This window comes from Colias croceus, chromosome 2 (genome assembly GCF_905220415.1).
Source record: "Colias croceus chromosome 2, ilColCroc2.1".
NCBI classification, from domain to species: domain Eukaryota; kingdom Metazoa; phylum Arthropoda; class Insecta; order Lepidoptera; family Pieridae; genus Colias; species Colias croceus.
In genome coordinates this window covers 9,809,641-9,826,119 of record NC_059538.1, presented here as the reverse complement: position 1 = coordinate 9,826,119, position 16,479 = coordinate 9,809,641, and the positions used below count along the sequence as shown (strand labels likewise).

The 16,479-nt window shown below is 32.6% G+C and overlaps 4 protein-coding genes across 4 annotated transcripts; 3 read left to right on the top strand and 1 right to left on the bottom strand.

The window, feature by feature from the left end:
• Positions 1-181: 181 nt before the first annotated feature.
• Positions 182-2,837, top strand: LOC123703253 (small G protein signaling modulator 3 homolog). Its single transcript, XM_045651200.1, has one exon. The coding sequence runs from the start codon at positions 330-332 to the stop codon at positions 2,715-2,717; it is 2,388 nt and encodes a 795-aa protein (XP_045507156.1). The 5' UTR covers positions 182-329; the 3' UTR covers positions 2,718-2,837.
• A 5,820-nt stretch (positions 2,838-8,657) lies between these two features.
• LOC123701876 (60S acidic ribosomal protein P1) lies at positions 8,658-9,762 on the top strand. The gene is made up of 3 exons (XM_045649467.1): positions 8,658-8,829; positions 9,068-9,317; positions 9,659-9,762. Exons 1-3 carry the CDS (start codon positions 8,758-8,760, stop codon positions 9,670-9,672), a joined length of 336 nt encoding a protein of 111 aa, XP_045505423.1. The 5' UTR covers positions 8,658-8,757; the 3' UTR covers positions 9,673-9,762.
• A 931-nt stretch (positions 9,763-10,693) lies between these two features.
• On the bottom strand, positions 10,694-11,655 carry LOC123701868 (28S ribosomal protein S14, mitochondrial). The gene is made up of 3 exons (XM_045649455.1): positions 11,475-11,655; positions 11,173-11,396; positions 10,694-10,856 (listed from the first exon to the last, which is right to left on the bottom strand). Exons 1-3 carry the CDS (start codon positions 11,541-11,543, stop codon positions 10,754-10,756), a joined length of 396 nt encoding a protein of 131 aa, XP_045505411.1. The 5' UTR covers positions 11,544-11,655; the 3' UTR covers positions 10,694-10,753.
• A 270-nt stretch (positions 11,656-11,925) lies between these two features.
• On the top strand, positions 11,926-16,080 carry LOC123701860 (Fanconi anemia group D2 protein). The gene has a single exon (XM_045649442.1). The coding sequence runs from the start codon at positions 12,006-12,008 to the stop codon at positions 16,053-16,055; it is 4,050 nt and encodes a 1,349-aa protein (XP_045505398.1). The 5' UTR covers positions 11,926-12,005; the 3' UTR covers positions 16,056-16,080.
• Positions 16,081-16,479: the final 399 nt, after the last annotated feature.

Here is a 16,479-nt window from a genome sequence, read left to right as displayed (position 1 = left end):
TATGTTATACCATATAGTTCAGTAATATAATATTGCTATACCGAAATTCAAATTAAATAGGTAGGTAATAGAAACGTTGTTTACTTTTATTGACAAATATGTGACACATGTGCGAATTTTTTGTCTAATATTGACTGTGATTACTGACATTGACAGTTGACTTTCTGACGAGTGACGACAGTATTGTGCTCTATGATTGTGCTGTAGGTAGGTACCTATTGTTCAATATCCGTATTGTATCATGAATGGAAATTGGAAATTAGAAAGCTAGTACGATTGTGTTTTTGTTACATTTATAATTACTGCATTGTGATGCTAATAAAGTAAAGATGGATTTAGCGAAATCTTTATTTAGTTCGCGTGATCACGTCGGGTATGTGGGCCGTGAAGAGCATGAACGTAAAATTAGTGCTGCCTTAGCAGATGACGACCCAGAAGATGTAATCGATGCTATTCGTGGTATGAACGTTGCTGACGAACTATTGCCAGCACCCGGAGGTCCGTTCTCAGCGCTTACAGCTAGCATGGTACCGCAGGATATCATGGCTAAACTCGCACAACCAGAATCAGAAGGTCACGGAGGACTGCCCGACTACAGGTTTGACGAATTCGGCTTTTGTGTGGATGAAGAAGATGGACCAGAACAAAGTTCCAACAAACTACTTGCATCTGCATTTGTGGAGGATGACCAACACCGTCTCCAATGGGAATTTTATAGTAAGGAGATTAATTTTTCGGAACAAGAAAGTAAAATGGTAAAAACTGAGAAGTTGCAAAATATGGTGAAAGATGGAATACCACATTCCCTCAGGCCTCAAGTGTGGATGCATCTGTGTGGTGCTAATAGGAAGAGAGCTACAACTGAAATTACATATCATGAAATTGTGAGGGCATCCAGTGATGACGGTTTGGTAACAAGTAAACAAATAGAAAAAGATCTGGTACAAATATTACCTAACAATGTTTGCTTTTCACATCCAACTAGCACTGGTGTGCCCCGCTTACGTAGAATATTAAGAGCTCTAGCTTGGCTCTACCCTGATATTGGTTATTGCCAGGGTACAGGAATGATTGCTGCATCCCTATTACTTCTTATGGAAGAAGAAGAAGCGTTTTGGATTATGTGTACCACTGTGGAAGACCTCTTGCCAGCATCATATTATTCCTCAACATTGATTGGTATACAAGCTGATCAGAAGGTTCTCAGAAGCCTTATATCTTCATATCTTCCTGGGATTGACCAAGTATTGAACGCACATGACATTGAACTATCTCTCATCACTATGCACTGGTTTTTGACTCTTTATGCAAATGTTGTACATATGAAAATTTTACTTAGAGTTTGGGATCTCTTCTTTCTTGATGGTTCCATAGTTCTCTTTAAAGTAACATTGGCTATGTTAAAGATTAAAGAGAATAGATTCACAGAAATATCAAACTCAGCTCAAATATTTAATGCATTGTCTGATATCCCTGGAGAAATAGATGATGTGGAATTACTGATAAAAACAATTGATGAGGTTTGTGGTGAGACTTTAAGCCCTGCACTAATAGAAACACACCGCAGGCGACATTTAGCTTATCTGATGGCAGATCAAGGAGCTTTAGTGGGTAACCCCAGTGTTGTCCCCAATCTTCCAAAACAACAACTCCAAAGACGCCAAATAAAGAGAAATAAATCAGTCATTCAGACTATTCTATTTGGAGATGACAGTAACAATGAGGATGCAGTATCAAAGAATGTAAAGCAAACAGAAATTCTTGTTGATCTTCGAGAGGCAATCTTGCAAGTTGCTAGACACTTCCTTGCTCTTGAACCACAATTGGCATCAGAAGTCCAGCTTACTGCTGACTATACTATGCAAAGCCATGCAACAGACAGAGAAAGGTATGTCAATGTTTCACGTAGTAAAAGAAGAAGGGCTAAAGCTTTATTGGATTTTGAGAGAAGAGATGGTGATGAACTGGGTTTCAGGAAGAATGATGTGATAGAAGTCATTAGTTCCAGAGATGAGCACTGTTGGATTGGAGAGTTAAATGGCCTAAGAGGATGGTTTCCTGCAAGATTTGTAAAACTTTTGGATGAGAAAGGAGTAAAGTACAGCCGTGCTGGAGATGACTCAGTGACCGAAAAGGCCGCACATTTGGTAAGAGGTGTCTTAGCTCCAGCTTTCAAAAGAGTTTTATTACATGGAATAAAAAGACCAAGCTTTTTAGATGGGCCATGCCACCCTTGGTTATTTATAGAAGAGGCATCATCAAGAGAAGTTGAAAAAGATTTTAATTCTGTCTATAGCCGCCTAGTTTTATGTAAAACATATAGATTAGATGAAGATGGTAAAGTTTTGACTCCAGAAGAATTACTTTATAGGTGTGTACAAGCAATAAATCTTTCCCATGACAATGCTCATGCACAAATGGATGTCAAATTGCGTACATTAATTTGTATGGGATTAAATGAAGAAGCTTTGCATTTATGGCTTGAAGTTTTGTGCTCATGTGTGGATGTAGTACAGAAATGGTATCACCCATGGTCATTCATTAACTCACCTGGATGGGTGCAGATTAAATGTGAACTTCGAATCTTATCTCAATTTGGTTTCAATTTGAATCCGGAATGGGAATTGCCTTTAAAGAAAGATACACAGAATCAACCTTTAAAAGAAGGTGTGAGAGATATGCTTGTTAAACATCATTTATTTTCATGGGACCTGTAGTTCCACAATATTTTATCCTCATTCTTTAGTGAGGTTTCCATTGATCTCGTATAAATTATTTATTAGTTGTAATTTTTACTAAATGTATCTTTTTGCCTGCTTTAAAATTTTATTTATACATAAATAATATTTACAAATACATACATTGATATTTATTAAATATCAATGTATGTATTTGTACTGTTTCTGTAAATAATAAAAAAATCGAAGAAGATAGAAATAATAATATAATATTTTTGTGTGTTGTAAGTTGTCCTGTGCACTTTCAGTAATAGTTTTTGATTAAGAAATATATCATATATTAATTAATTTTTTGTTTATTTTATTTATTCTTGGTTTACCCATTTGCCTGCTATATTTATTATGTTCTAGCTTACCGCCCGCGGCTTCGCCCTCCCAGTCAAAGGAAATCCCGCATTGTTCCCGTTTCTGTTGGATTTCCGGGATAAAACCTATCCTACGTCCCGGGGTAAAAAGTAGCCTATGTCCTTTTCTCGGGTATCAAAATATCTCTATAGCTATAGCAAATTTCATGTAAATTGGTTCAGTAGTTAAGGCGTGATTGAGTAACAGACAGACAGAGTTACTTTCGCATTTATAATATTAGTATGGATCATGGAACTAAGAAGAATGTACCCTGAGATTGTACCCACATAAATATTTTGTTTTTTCGATATTTCTAATAATACAAACAAAAACCAATAAGGTTTGATTTGATAACTTTGGACTACACATCTCAAAAAGGTAATGGAACCTTGCCCCTTGGAACCAAGAAGCTTATATCTAGTACCTTGGAACATTCATATAGATAGGTAAGTAAGAACTACGTGATAAGAACATTCTCAAACTTTTCTCACAATATTGTTAATTTATAGATCAAGAGACACATTTAAAAAATAACTAACATAATTATCATCCACATCAAATTAACGTTACTACCTAAAAGTGTATCAAATATGAAATAACCTACTAAAAACCATTGAGATATACATATGGAGACGACACTGCCTACATCACTTATGTTCCGCTCAACATACGCCATATGGCGTAACTGCACGCTCATTTTTTATTTGTTTTAAAGTGAAACGCATCAAATATGCCTTCGTGTGTGTTACGATATTGCACAAATAATACGGAAAAGTGCAAAGGAATAACTTTCATCGGTAAGTACCTAACTAGATAATAATTTTTAAAACTTAGTTAGAGCAAAAAAATGGCGCTCAGATTTTGTTCGTGGTGTCTCCTCCATATGTATATCTCAATGCTAAAAACATTAGTTTACTAAAATTAATGACTAAAAAATAATAGGCAAGATATAAGAACCATGAAAACTGTCCGGCTCTTGAGGTAACATCTTTTTATACGTCCCCAAGTAACATATATAAAATTTAGCTTTTAAAGTATAATGAAAGTTAGGTACAATTTTATCTTAGATTACAAAATAAAGTACAGATGGAGCATGACAACCGCCCGTCGCCCTTGTCAAAGAAAATACGAAATCAAAAACAAATACGTCGCTGCACCAGTGCTATAGCGCATATAGTGTCATGCAATACGTCAAAAAGGGTTTGCAATTTTAGTAAAAAAATGCCTTCTTGTGATAATAAAACGCTGTAAAATTTGTTCCCGAAAACAAAAAAAAAGATAAAACATCGTTTCACAGGTTTTCTGTAGATTATTTGGCTGATTTATTTCTTTTAATACGAATAATATTTTTACAGATATGAAGGAATACAAAACTTCAACGTATGTTGCCAGTATTTTGAAAATGAATTTGCCATTTTTATTGGTAAAACGGTAAAATGGTTAAAGGATCTTCAGGGGCTGTTGGATTTTTCGATCGTGAATGTGATTATTTGTATAGTGCACTAAAGGTTCATGATAATTATTAGATTATTTTAATAAGCATAATACATTATTTTGTTACTTTTATAAAGCTTAAAAACGTCATAGTCGTTTTCGCTAGCGATTTAATTTATGTGAACTCCATGATGGATATGATGAAAATAAAATGTCCCGTATTCTCGACTAAAAACTACCGCTATTCGTATTCATATATTATGAAAAATAAAAAATAATATAATTATTATAGTTAATATTGAAACTTTTTTTATGTAATTTATTTAATAAAAAATTGAATACAATTATTTTGTCCATATATAACTTTAGTAGGCAGGTACTTTATGTAATAAAAGAATTTAAATAAAAATTAAAACTTGACTTCTCATTTATGTGTATAGCCTACGTCACTACCGCCACTAACATAATAATTCAGATCATTGCAATGAAACCTCACCACTCAAAATCGGTCCAACGGTTTATACTGCAGGGCGTGTCAAAGAAATATTATACATACATACATAAACTCGAAAAACATAACCCTCTTTTTTCCGTAGTCGGGGAAAAATTTGGGAAATTTTTCAATATCTGGCAACATTACACGCACACAGAAGCACCGTGTACGTACAGTGCAGCGGTGAAATGACAGCACACATAGCTTTATTGAAAATGACGATAAATTATTCGGTTTAGTCCGGCAACGCTCCATCTGTCTTTTATTTTGTAATCTAAGAATTTTATACACCTTTACAACCTGTTTCCTGCCAAAGCTAAAGTAACCACAACCGACTTGATAATCGCTAGTCGCTCTTATCTGTATCGGAGACATATACAGAGAAACTTTCAATTTTCCTAAAGAAAGGAAAGTCTAGCCGCCGTGGGCTCTTAGATTATTACTCAAATTGTGATTCAAATTATTATAAAATCTTGTAATCTCTGTGTAGTCTGTGTACTTTCTGAGTATGATCCAAGAAGCTTATATCTTATACACTGGAGATTTCGGTATGAACCTTTGACGTGTAACAAGAAAATTGTTGTGTTTTATCACTTTCACACCTAACTTGGTATTGCCACTGTTAATACGAAGTTTTCCCAAGGCTACTATGTATGCCGTAATATTCTGTGCAAAAGGTTAGTTTTTGTACATGAGTTTGTTGATAAATTGCCAACAACGTCATTCAGAGACATTGTTGGATGAGACAATTATTATTTATGCTAAATAAAATAAGTATCTGGACCAATTATTAAAAAGCGATACTCCCTGATTATGGGTAGTTACCATAATAAAATTGTAGCAACTCTCACTTTGACAATATGGCATAAGTGTCAAAAAAATTGCGTCGCTTCGAATATTTAAGTTAATATTGTTGCGTATTTAATAAATATTTTCCGAATATAAATAATGTATTGCATTGTGAAAAATTGCAGAAGTGTTTGGACACCAAATTCTGGCATAGAATTTCACAGGCAAGTGTATATTTACGTTATTTACAATATTCCTCAATACTCCTGCATTTACCTGTTTAGAATCATTTCAATGGCAAAAATTGTAAAATTTTGCATCATTTTAGAAAGCAGTCATGTTAAATTTGTTATTTTCCTAATACTTTATCATTTTTCAACAAGTTTTCAATAAACAAATTTAACAAGTAAGGTAACCATGATGACGAGTTTTTATGGATAGTGAAGAGAATATATTGTAATAACAATATTATGATGAAATTTAGAACACCATTTTCAAGATTTTTACTAGTAATGAAACAACACTCGACATCGGTATTGCACTCACATGTAGTTATAAGATTGTTCGTTTTTACATTGAAATTTATACTTTTTTAACTTACCTCATATTTTTTGTTTTAGGTATTTCAGCTTTCCAAAAAGTAAAATCAAAAGAAATATATGTGCCCATCAAGGGTAAAATTACTGAGGATTACGACCCAGAAAAAAATACCTTTTGAAAAATAAACTTTGTAAAGTTAGCTGAAATTTGTGCAAGGCGTTTATTATAAACAGTTTTTCTTTGATGATTTTGACTTGAAATTGACCCGTCGAAGCAACGCGTTTAAAAAGATCTGAGTAGCTTACAATTTGGTAAACAGCATCTGATGCAAAACACAACTTTCCTCTATTTACAAAGGATGTTAATGCTATATATCGGTTCATATCCAGGCTTTTTAGCCAAGAGTTATTTAAAACTATCATTCTATACCAATTAAAATTGTAGGTATGTACCTATAAAGTATGGCCGGTAATACAATTATAATATAATTAATACTGTTAAAAATATATGTCGTTATTATTTATAGACCATGATTTTTAGTTTTTTCTATTTCGAAAAATCCTGAATATACAAACCAGTGTGGTCACCCACAGAAAGAGACAAAAAACAACACTGACGTCATTCAAGGTTATATTTTCTTGTGACAAGTCAATGGTCATAGTGCAATCTCCAGTGTATTAGATATAAGCTTCTTGGTATGATCTATTGTCAATTTGCGTACAAGAAGCTTATATCCTCTAATACACTGGAGATTGCACTATGACCATTAACTTGAAACAAGAAACTATGACATTCAATGACGTCAGTCATGTTTTTTGTCTCTTTCTGTCGAGTGACCACGCTGGTTTGTAAATTCAGGATTGTTCAAAATAGAAAAAACTAAAAATCATGGTCTATAAATAATAACGACATATAGTTTTAACAGTATTTATATTATAATATTATGGTCATACTTTATAGGTAGGTACATACAATTTTAATTGGTATAGAATGATAGTTATAAATAACTTTTGGCTACAAAGCTTGGATATGAACCGATATATAGCATTAACATCCTTTGTAAATAGAGGAAAGTTGTGTTTTGCATCAGATGCTGTTTACCAAATTGTTAGCTACTTAGATCTTCTTTTTAAACGCGTTGCTTCGACGGGTCAATTTCAAGCCAGAATCATCAAAGAAAAACTGTTTATAGCAGCCTTGCACAAATTTCAGCTAACTTTACAAAGTTTATTTTTCAAAAGGTATTTTTTTCTGGGTCGTAATCCTCAGTAACCTTGATGGGCACATATATTTCTTTTTATTTTACTTTTTGGAAAGCTGAAATACGTAAAACAAAAAAATATGAGGTAAGTTAAAAAAGTATAAATTTCAATGTAAAAACGAACAATCTTATAACTACATGTGAGTGCAATACCGATGTCATGTGTTGTTTCATTACTAGTAACAATCTTTAAAATGGTGTTCTAAATTTTCATCATAATATTGTTATTACAATATATTCTCTTCGCTATCCATAAAAACTCGTCATCATGGTTACCTTACTTGTTAAATCTGTTTATTGAAAACTTGTTGAAAAATGATAAAGTATTAGGGAAATAACAAATTTAACATGACTGCTTACTAAAATGATGCTAAATTAGACAATTTTTGCCATTGAAATGATTCTAAACAGGTAAATGCAGGAGTATTGAGGAATATTGTAAATAACGTAAATATACACTTGCCTGTGAAATTCTATGCCAGAATTTGGTGTCCAAACACTTCTGCAATTTTGCACAATACAATGCATTCTTTATATTCGGAAAATATTCATTAAATAAGCAACAATATTAACTTAAATATTCGAAGCGACGCAATTTTTTTGACACACATGCCATATTGACAAAGTGAGAGTTGCTACAATTTTATTATGGTGACTACCCATAATCAGGGAGTATCGCTTTTTAATAATTGGTTCAGATACTTAGTTTATTTAGCATAAATAATAATTGTCTCATCCAACAATGCTTCTGAATGACGTTGTTGGCAATTTATCAACAAAGTCATGTACAAAAACTAACCTTTTGCACAGAATATTACAGCATACATAGTAGCCTTGGGAAAACTTCGTATTAACAGTGGCAATACCAAGTTAGGTGTGAAAGTGATAAAAAACATGAACTGGGCAATATTTTCTTGTTACACGTCAATGTTCATACCGAAATCTCCAGTGTATTAGATATAAGCTTCTTGTTTGCGTAGACAGAGAAACGGAAATTTGTTATCTTTTTATTTAATGGCAACACCGTGAAAATTGTCTACGTCAATTTGACATATGATTTGACAATCGAATCAAACCTCTCTTCAAATTTGGAAGTCAAACGTGCTTGTTCTCTTCGAGCTAAGGCCTACAGGCGACTTGCACTTTTATATTGAAAAATGGCATCAAAGGCTGAATTAGCTTGTGTATACTCTTCCCTCATCCTGGTTGACGATGATGTCGCCGTAACTGTAAGTAACAAACTTAAAGTTGTTGAAAGAACTAAAATATTTTGTGTTTTTAGGTTATCTATACCCAAACACATACCGTTCATCGAAAATCCGTTTTCATCAATATGCCCAAACACTGTTAATATCGTATTATTGTAAAGTTTGAATCTTGAGTGCTCAAAGGAAACGAATGAAACTTTATTTTAGTGAAAAGTGTACACGTGACGTTGTATAATGTAAATATTGTTGTCTTGTAAAGGGTGAGAAGATTTCGACCATCTTGAAGGCTGCGGGTGTCGATGTGGAGCCCTACTGGCCGGGTCTTTTCGCTAAGGCCCTCGAAGGCGTAAATGTACGTGATTTGATCACGAACATCGGATCTGGCGTAGGATCTGCGCCAGCCGCCGGTGGCGCGCCTGCTGCCGCCGCCGCGGCGCCCGCTGCTGAAGCTGCCAAGGAAGAAAAGAAGGAAGAAGAACCCGAGGAATCTGACGATGACATGGGCTTCGGTACGTTTCATTCATTATTCTTTTAAAAAACATGGTTTTACCATGTTAGTAAGACATAAAGATATTAACTTATACCTATACATATAACTTTCAGTTCTGTACAAATTATGTGTTGATTTATAAGCAATTCTAAAGAAACTAGTCAATCAGTTGACATTTATTTTAAAGAATCCATTGAACTTTACAATTCAATTCAATTTTCAACACTATTACAATGATGTTTGCATGTATTAGCTTCGGAAACTCATGACCGATAACAACTATACCTGAGTATACAACTTCCACATTATGTTATTTGTATGATTATAACCTAAAACTAATTGTTCTTTCTTTTGTTTCAGGTCTGTTTGACTAAAAAGCTTTATTTTCAAAGCTTTTATTCCATAAAGCTTCACGAAGCTTAGGCATAAGGAAAATAATTTTATAAAATGTAAAAAAATTGAAATATATCTTTTATTTTCTCCATCCATTCATCCACTTTATATGAGATTACTTGTTTTTATTGATTTTAAAATAGGTATTTGTTTTAGATTTTTTAACATTTTCAGTAGTACTGACAAATCATTCAAAAATAAATTTGATTAGGATTTCCAATTGCAGGCATTGGGATGTCATAGCCATTGTTTTGTTCTTCTACGTATAATTTTAACTTTTCACTGAAAAAAGGCAAATCTTCATACTCTATTAGGTAGGTACTAAACTAAAATTTATGATTGCAAGGGATGTACCTATCAGTATATTTTATGCTTATCATTCAATTATGCCACAATGAATGAATGCATTTTGATGAATTTGGCTATGTCATCATCATCATCATCATCATCATCAGCCCATATACGTTCCCACTGCTGGGACACGGGCCTCCTATGAGGGTACAGGCCATAATCCACCACGCTGGCCAAGTGCGGGTTGGCGGATGACACATGTCGTCGAACTTTTTTTTTTTTAATTCTTCGACATGTCGGTTTCCTCACGATGTTTTCCTTCACCGTTCGAGCAGTGGTGATGTTACAACATGCGCAGATAAATTGAAAAATCAATTTATTTCCTGCGCGCTCGCCTGGTCTCGAACCACGGACTTATCGATTCGAAGTCCGAGGTCTCACTTGGTCTCATTTGGCTATGTAGTTAGACTAAATTCAGTCTAAAATAGCAGAAATTAAAGTGGTTAGATTATACTTTGCTCCTCTGTTTTTGAGGGTTGATGAAAGCACATACATAGGCCTTGCAAATAATTCCAATTCAATATTATGCTAACATATTTATTACATCAGGCTAATCCTACATAATGTGAGACATACTGTCTAGCTGATAGAGTATTCTCTAAAATATATTATGAATAATTATTGTACGATTGAAAAAAATAAAACAAATTATTTAATCTATGATATATTTTTAACTAGTTACATCTATGATATTATTATATTCTAATAAAATTAACCCCACATGGCTCTCTGGACACCAGATAATTTGTTGTAGTCAGCGAGGTGTCTCCACACAATACGACTCAATCTCCATTCTTTTACAACTCCACGAGGCCTAAAATAAAACAAAAATTAATAAGGCAACCACAGATGTACAGAGAACATAATAGTACAATTCAGAAGAATATTTTACAGGATATGACTACTTATTTTAAATATAGATCTTGAAAAAAAATTGTTACCTATTTGATTTAGTTCTTTTACACATAATATTATCATCTATCAATAAAATATATGCAGAACAAGACTAAACTTTTTTATAATTTAAAGCAGGGTTACTTATTATGGATGTTTGTTGGAATGGGGCTGCTATGAACAAATGTTTAAAAACCCATAAATAAATGATATAAAAAATAAAAACTTGAATTGACCTTGAGGTAACAGCACATCTGTTGTTGATCCTTAGAGGAGTAGCATTCAACTCGAACTTATTTATTTCTTTATCTGCTATTTCCCTAACTTCCACAGGTAGAATGGTATTCTTTCTCAAAGCATTAATTCTTGTCCGTTCTAAAAAGTGTTCGGCACATAAACGACGTCGTTTAACATCACGGATCATCCAACGATTTGCCCATTTATTTCTAAGTTGTTGAAACTGAAATAATTTTATGTTTATTAAAAAACAGGAGACTGAAATGTAGGTTATCTATATTTATTTTTAGTGTATATTTACTCCAAAGCCAGGAATATCCTGTGTCTTCCAAATGTATTTACCAAAATTTGCAACACTACTAAAATTCATATTTTGTACTTGGTGCCCTAATTTCTTTATTATTTAAAAACTATGTAATCCAATTTTCTTTCAGCCGAGAGGTACCAATTTTTTTATTTGACTTTGACAGTTGGAATTGAGAACTACACAGATAACTACTAGAAGAACTAATTAGTTAATGATATCTTAGAGTGATATGATCGTATTTTATCTAAATAATAATTAATTGATTAATTGTTTAAAGTATTGAAATCACAAAATTTATCTTGGAAACTTATTTTTGATATTCTTCTGTAGATAAAAAAATATGAGAATGAGTGTGCTCTGTGGTGTCAATGTCAAACGACAAACATGAAACATGTTATGACTTGAGACTTGACTTGAGAGCTCACTTGAAACATTGAAAGTTAGTAGGTACAAAATTTGAATTTTTCAAAATCTTGCAATCGCGGACAACTTATTTCAAAGTGAATTTTGATCGAATGTATAAAAATGAGCTTAAAACGAAATTCTCAAAATAAAAATGAACAGTCTTTAAGTCAATATAAAAAGCGTAAAGGTAATAAAAGTTACTTGGAAACCGTTTTAGAAGAGAGCGGTCTGATTTTGTCATCGCCTCCAGAAAAATGTATTGCTTCGCAGGAAACTGTACATATCATACGTAACATAAAGAAGAATCTCCAAAAACATATTAACTATCCATGTAACGTATCAGAATTTTTTACTGACTTACAGAAAGAATGTAATGATTTAAATGTATTCAAGCATTATTTATATCCTAATATTGTAAGAACTTCTTCTGAAAACGGTGAACTTGTAATAAATGATAGTGTAATTAAGATTCTCTTGAATATTCCCATTTTACAAGTGAAACTTATAGACCACATCTTTGAGAAAGCAATTGATTTAGCTGCAGATTCAAAATGTGGACCGTGGATTCAAATGATATTGAAAAGTTTCTCTACTTTAGATAACTTAACAGATAGTGAGAAAATATCCACAAACCTTATTAATTTGCTAGACATTGCATCAGAAAAGATGGTTAGACTTGAAATTATTACTGCTATACCAGATATAATTGGAGATCAGGAACATGACAATATCGCTACAGAAATGAGCAGAATTTTATCAGAAGACCATGATCTTATTCCTGCAATATTAGACTGCTTATCATACCTTTGTTTATCTGATGATCAATATGAACAATTGCAAAGGAAAACTTTAAGTATTTTAACTGGCTTATCAAAGTGTAACTATTTTGCAAACTTTGTAAAATTTTTACTTATACCTGGTCGTATGACGGAGAGTCAATATATAGAAGTTACTTTTAATTTGAGAAATGCACTAGGTTGGTCTACATCTATTGCAAAGCTACAAGATATTGCATCCAGCCAAGTACTTACTGCTGCTGCAATAAGAAACAGCATTGTTTCATCAAAAAATATAGCAAATGCATGGATGAAAGTTGTGTCAAATTGTAAAGATAGTAATGATCACAAGCCTATTGATTTTATAATCTTGTTGATTTTATATACAACTTCAGAAGAGAGACAGAAACAAGTGGAATTGCTGCTGAATAAGCATATAAAATTAAATATTCTAAAGGATGAATTGATAGATGATGCATTTGATAAGTTTAAGCCTATATTGGACGTTAATTTAAGATATCTCATAAACCTTTCAAATTGTCTTTTAAAAACAAAATCAAACCCAGTGATACAGACTTTTGCAACACATATTTACACTTTAATGTTTTCAAAACTGGAAGAATGTAGACAGACAATAGTTGCGGAACTTCTGCAATTGGGTTTGGATTGTAAACAGAGTATGATGAACATTTTGTTAATTCTAAATAATGTTGCATTAAAAGATGTTACTATACTAAAACCACAATGCATACAAATGCTGACTCTGTTAGATAGAATGGATGACATGAGCTTACCAGAAATAAGGGCTACCATGAACTTACTCTGTTGCCTTGCATATACTTGTGAAAATTCTGTGATTAGAGATGACATTCATATGATTATAAGAAAAGAATTGGGTAGTTCAAATCCTACAATAAAATTGCAAGGTGTTATTTCTGGAATACATGCAGTTAAATACTTAATGGCAACCAAAAGTGATGATGAGCAAAGCTTAGAATTACCAGATGATGTCAGCTATAGTTCTGTACACCACTTAGCCGATGGCAACTTGAGAGAGGCAGCTCAAATTATAGAGCTCATAAGTAGAAGTACAAGGCAATTCCCTGATATGATTGTTTTTTTCTATGATGAACTCTGCAAGGTGGTTCAACCTGCTAATGATATGAATAGAAATTTCTTAGCATGGCTAACTGATGCTGTGACCAATGATTTACAACAAAATTTTATAGTGGACAATCTAGAAAATAATAGATTTGGAGAAATTAAACTGACCATGCAACATTGCCTTAATTCTGATAGTGAAATTGAAGAGACAATTGCTATAAATATTGGTGGATTAGTTTTGCAACAAAGAGATGATGTCAATATTTGTCTTTTGCCACCCTTATTTCAACTTGTTCAAACTTTACATTTAAGACACCATCAGGGTAATCTATCAAGTATTGATGCACTACTTGGCTGTCCAATTATAATGCCAGTTTTTGACATTGATTTGTTAGATGATATGGATAGTCAAAATATTCAAATTCAACTCGATTGTTTGTATTATTGTGTAAATTGGATAAGAGAGCTTATTAACGCTTTTGCATCTCAAAATGATCCCGCACTGAAGCCTAAAATATTTGTTAGAATAACACAAGCTCAACAGTTAGAAGATTTGATTGGGAAAATTCTTATTTCAACTAATATAACATATAATTTCCCTAATAATTCATTCAGTTTGAATGATAGAGAACAAGGAGATAAAAGACAAATTAAAAGCAACAAAAATAGTAAGATGAAATCGCAAAAAACAGTTAATCAAGATGAAACTATTCTCCCTGAAACTGGAAGAACCCAAGTAAGCCAAAATAATAAGCCACTCAAAAATAATATTGATTTAATAAGTAACGTCAATTTCAGACCCCTAAGTTTCGGTATCATCAATGTAGTCAAAAATGATTTGACTGAAGATGATGATATTAAAGACGATGATGCGGAAATAACGATTTGTATCCTTAAATATGTTTTAAAAAACGTTTGCGTCAATATTGAACCAGTTTTGATTTCTAAAATAAAACAGCAAACCTTTTTATCAAAACCTAATAACAGTGATGTATATGATAAGGCTAAAGCGGAAGAATATGCAAAGAGCATAAGCACAATTTTGCCAAATATCGTAAATCATTTAAAATGTATTGCATCTTACTTAGATGCTCATACCACAGCAGATACTCAAAATGATAGTGGATTTATGTATACGTCGAAGATGATTGATTTTGTTATTTGCTTGGAATATATCTTTAATATGTGTACGGTATATTTTAAATGGATGGGATTTAAACATAGCAATATTCCGTTATTGAAAACGTCATTACGAACTTTTGTTACTGTGGAGCACGAAAATACAGTCTCTCTGAAAGATTTATTATTACAGGTTACTAAGTTTTTACAAAAACATGAGAAATACTGTCTTCAACTTTCAACCGCTGTTTCGTTAATAGAATTTCTGAAAGCCCTGCAAGAGTATTCCACTAATTCTACCATTTTGAAGATTTTAAGAGAGACTGCGGAAAATTTCTTGTCCAAGGAATGGAAAACTCCCGATGGTGTTTTAGAGAGGGGTTTATTATTTAATCAAAGTATTGATAGTCTAGCAAAAGTATTTTTAATTAATAATGAACTGTTAGAACTTAAAAAAATAACAATTTCTCTAACAAGAGATATAGAGTATTTAACGAACCGCAACAGCGCGTTACCTTGTTATAAAAGTATAAATAAAGCAAACTTTGCCATTTTTTATAGAAACTTGGGTACTGCTCTGAATAAATTAACAAAAGATCGATTAAATGATGGCTTGACCAATTCGGAACATTTAGGATTATGGAAAGATGTAACATTTATTCTTAAGTGTATGGCGGATATAGCGAAAACTTTAGACAATAGAAATAATCTATCGGCCTTTTTTAAGAAATCTTTGCCTATGATAAAATTATTCTTGTCTCACGGAATACCAATACTTGAAATACAATTTAAAAACGAGACACAAGAAGTTCTAGAAATATTAAAAACTCTACAACAATCAACAAGATTTCTACAGTCGCTATGTTGTCATTCTCGGTTAAAGAAAGATTCTGCATTAATGGGCAAAGTCCCTTACGTGAGACAAATGCTCGAAACGTTAATATATAAAGTTAAAGCGGCATTAACTGCGAATAATTGTTCTGAAGCTTTTTGGATGGGTAATCTTAAAAACAAAAATATTCATGGTGAAGTTATAGCAACTCAACAAAGCGTTGAAAGTGAAGAGTCTGTTGAAGACTGTGATGAACAATTACCTGAAGACGAAGATAGTGATGATACAGATGATGAAATGCTTAATCCTGATTCTAAAAGTTTAAGTGATATTGTATAATTTTAATAAATTAATATGAAACATTCTTATTTATTTGTTATTAAAATCAAAAATGTCCGTGCTTGAGAAAGAATTTTAGTGTGGTCGTATCATTCTCATCATTCATTCTTCATTTAGCAACCATCTATTTCCAGCTAAAACTATAACCATCGCAGTAGGTTAGCGTTAGCTTAACCGCTGTATTAAACGGTGCCGTTTCATAAACTTCTGAAATCCTGAGTGATATCTAATCGATTTCCCCACTTGAAAAAAAAATGAGGGGTAAAATATACTTTATTCTCATAATGTGATCATATGAAAAATAAAAAAAATATATATAAGTACCGTGTCATTGAGATAATATTACTACGTATGGAGGAGACACCACGAACAAAATCTGTGCGCCATTTTTTTGCTCTAACTAAGTTTTAAAAATTATTAACTA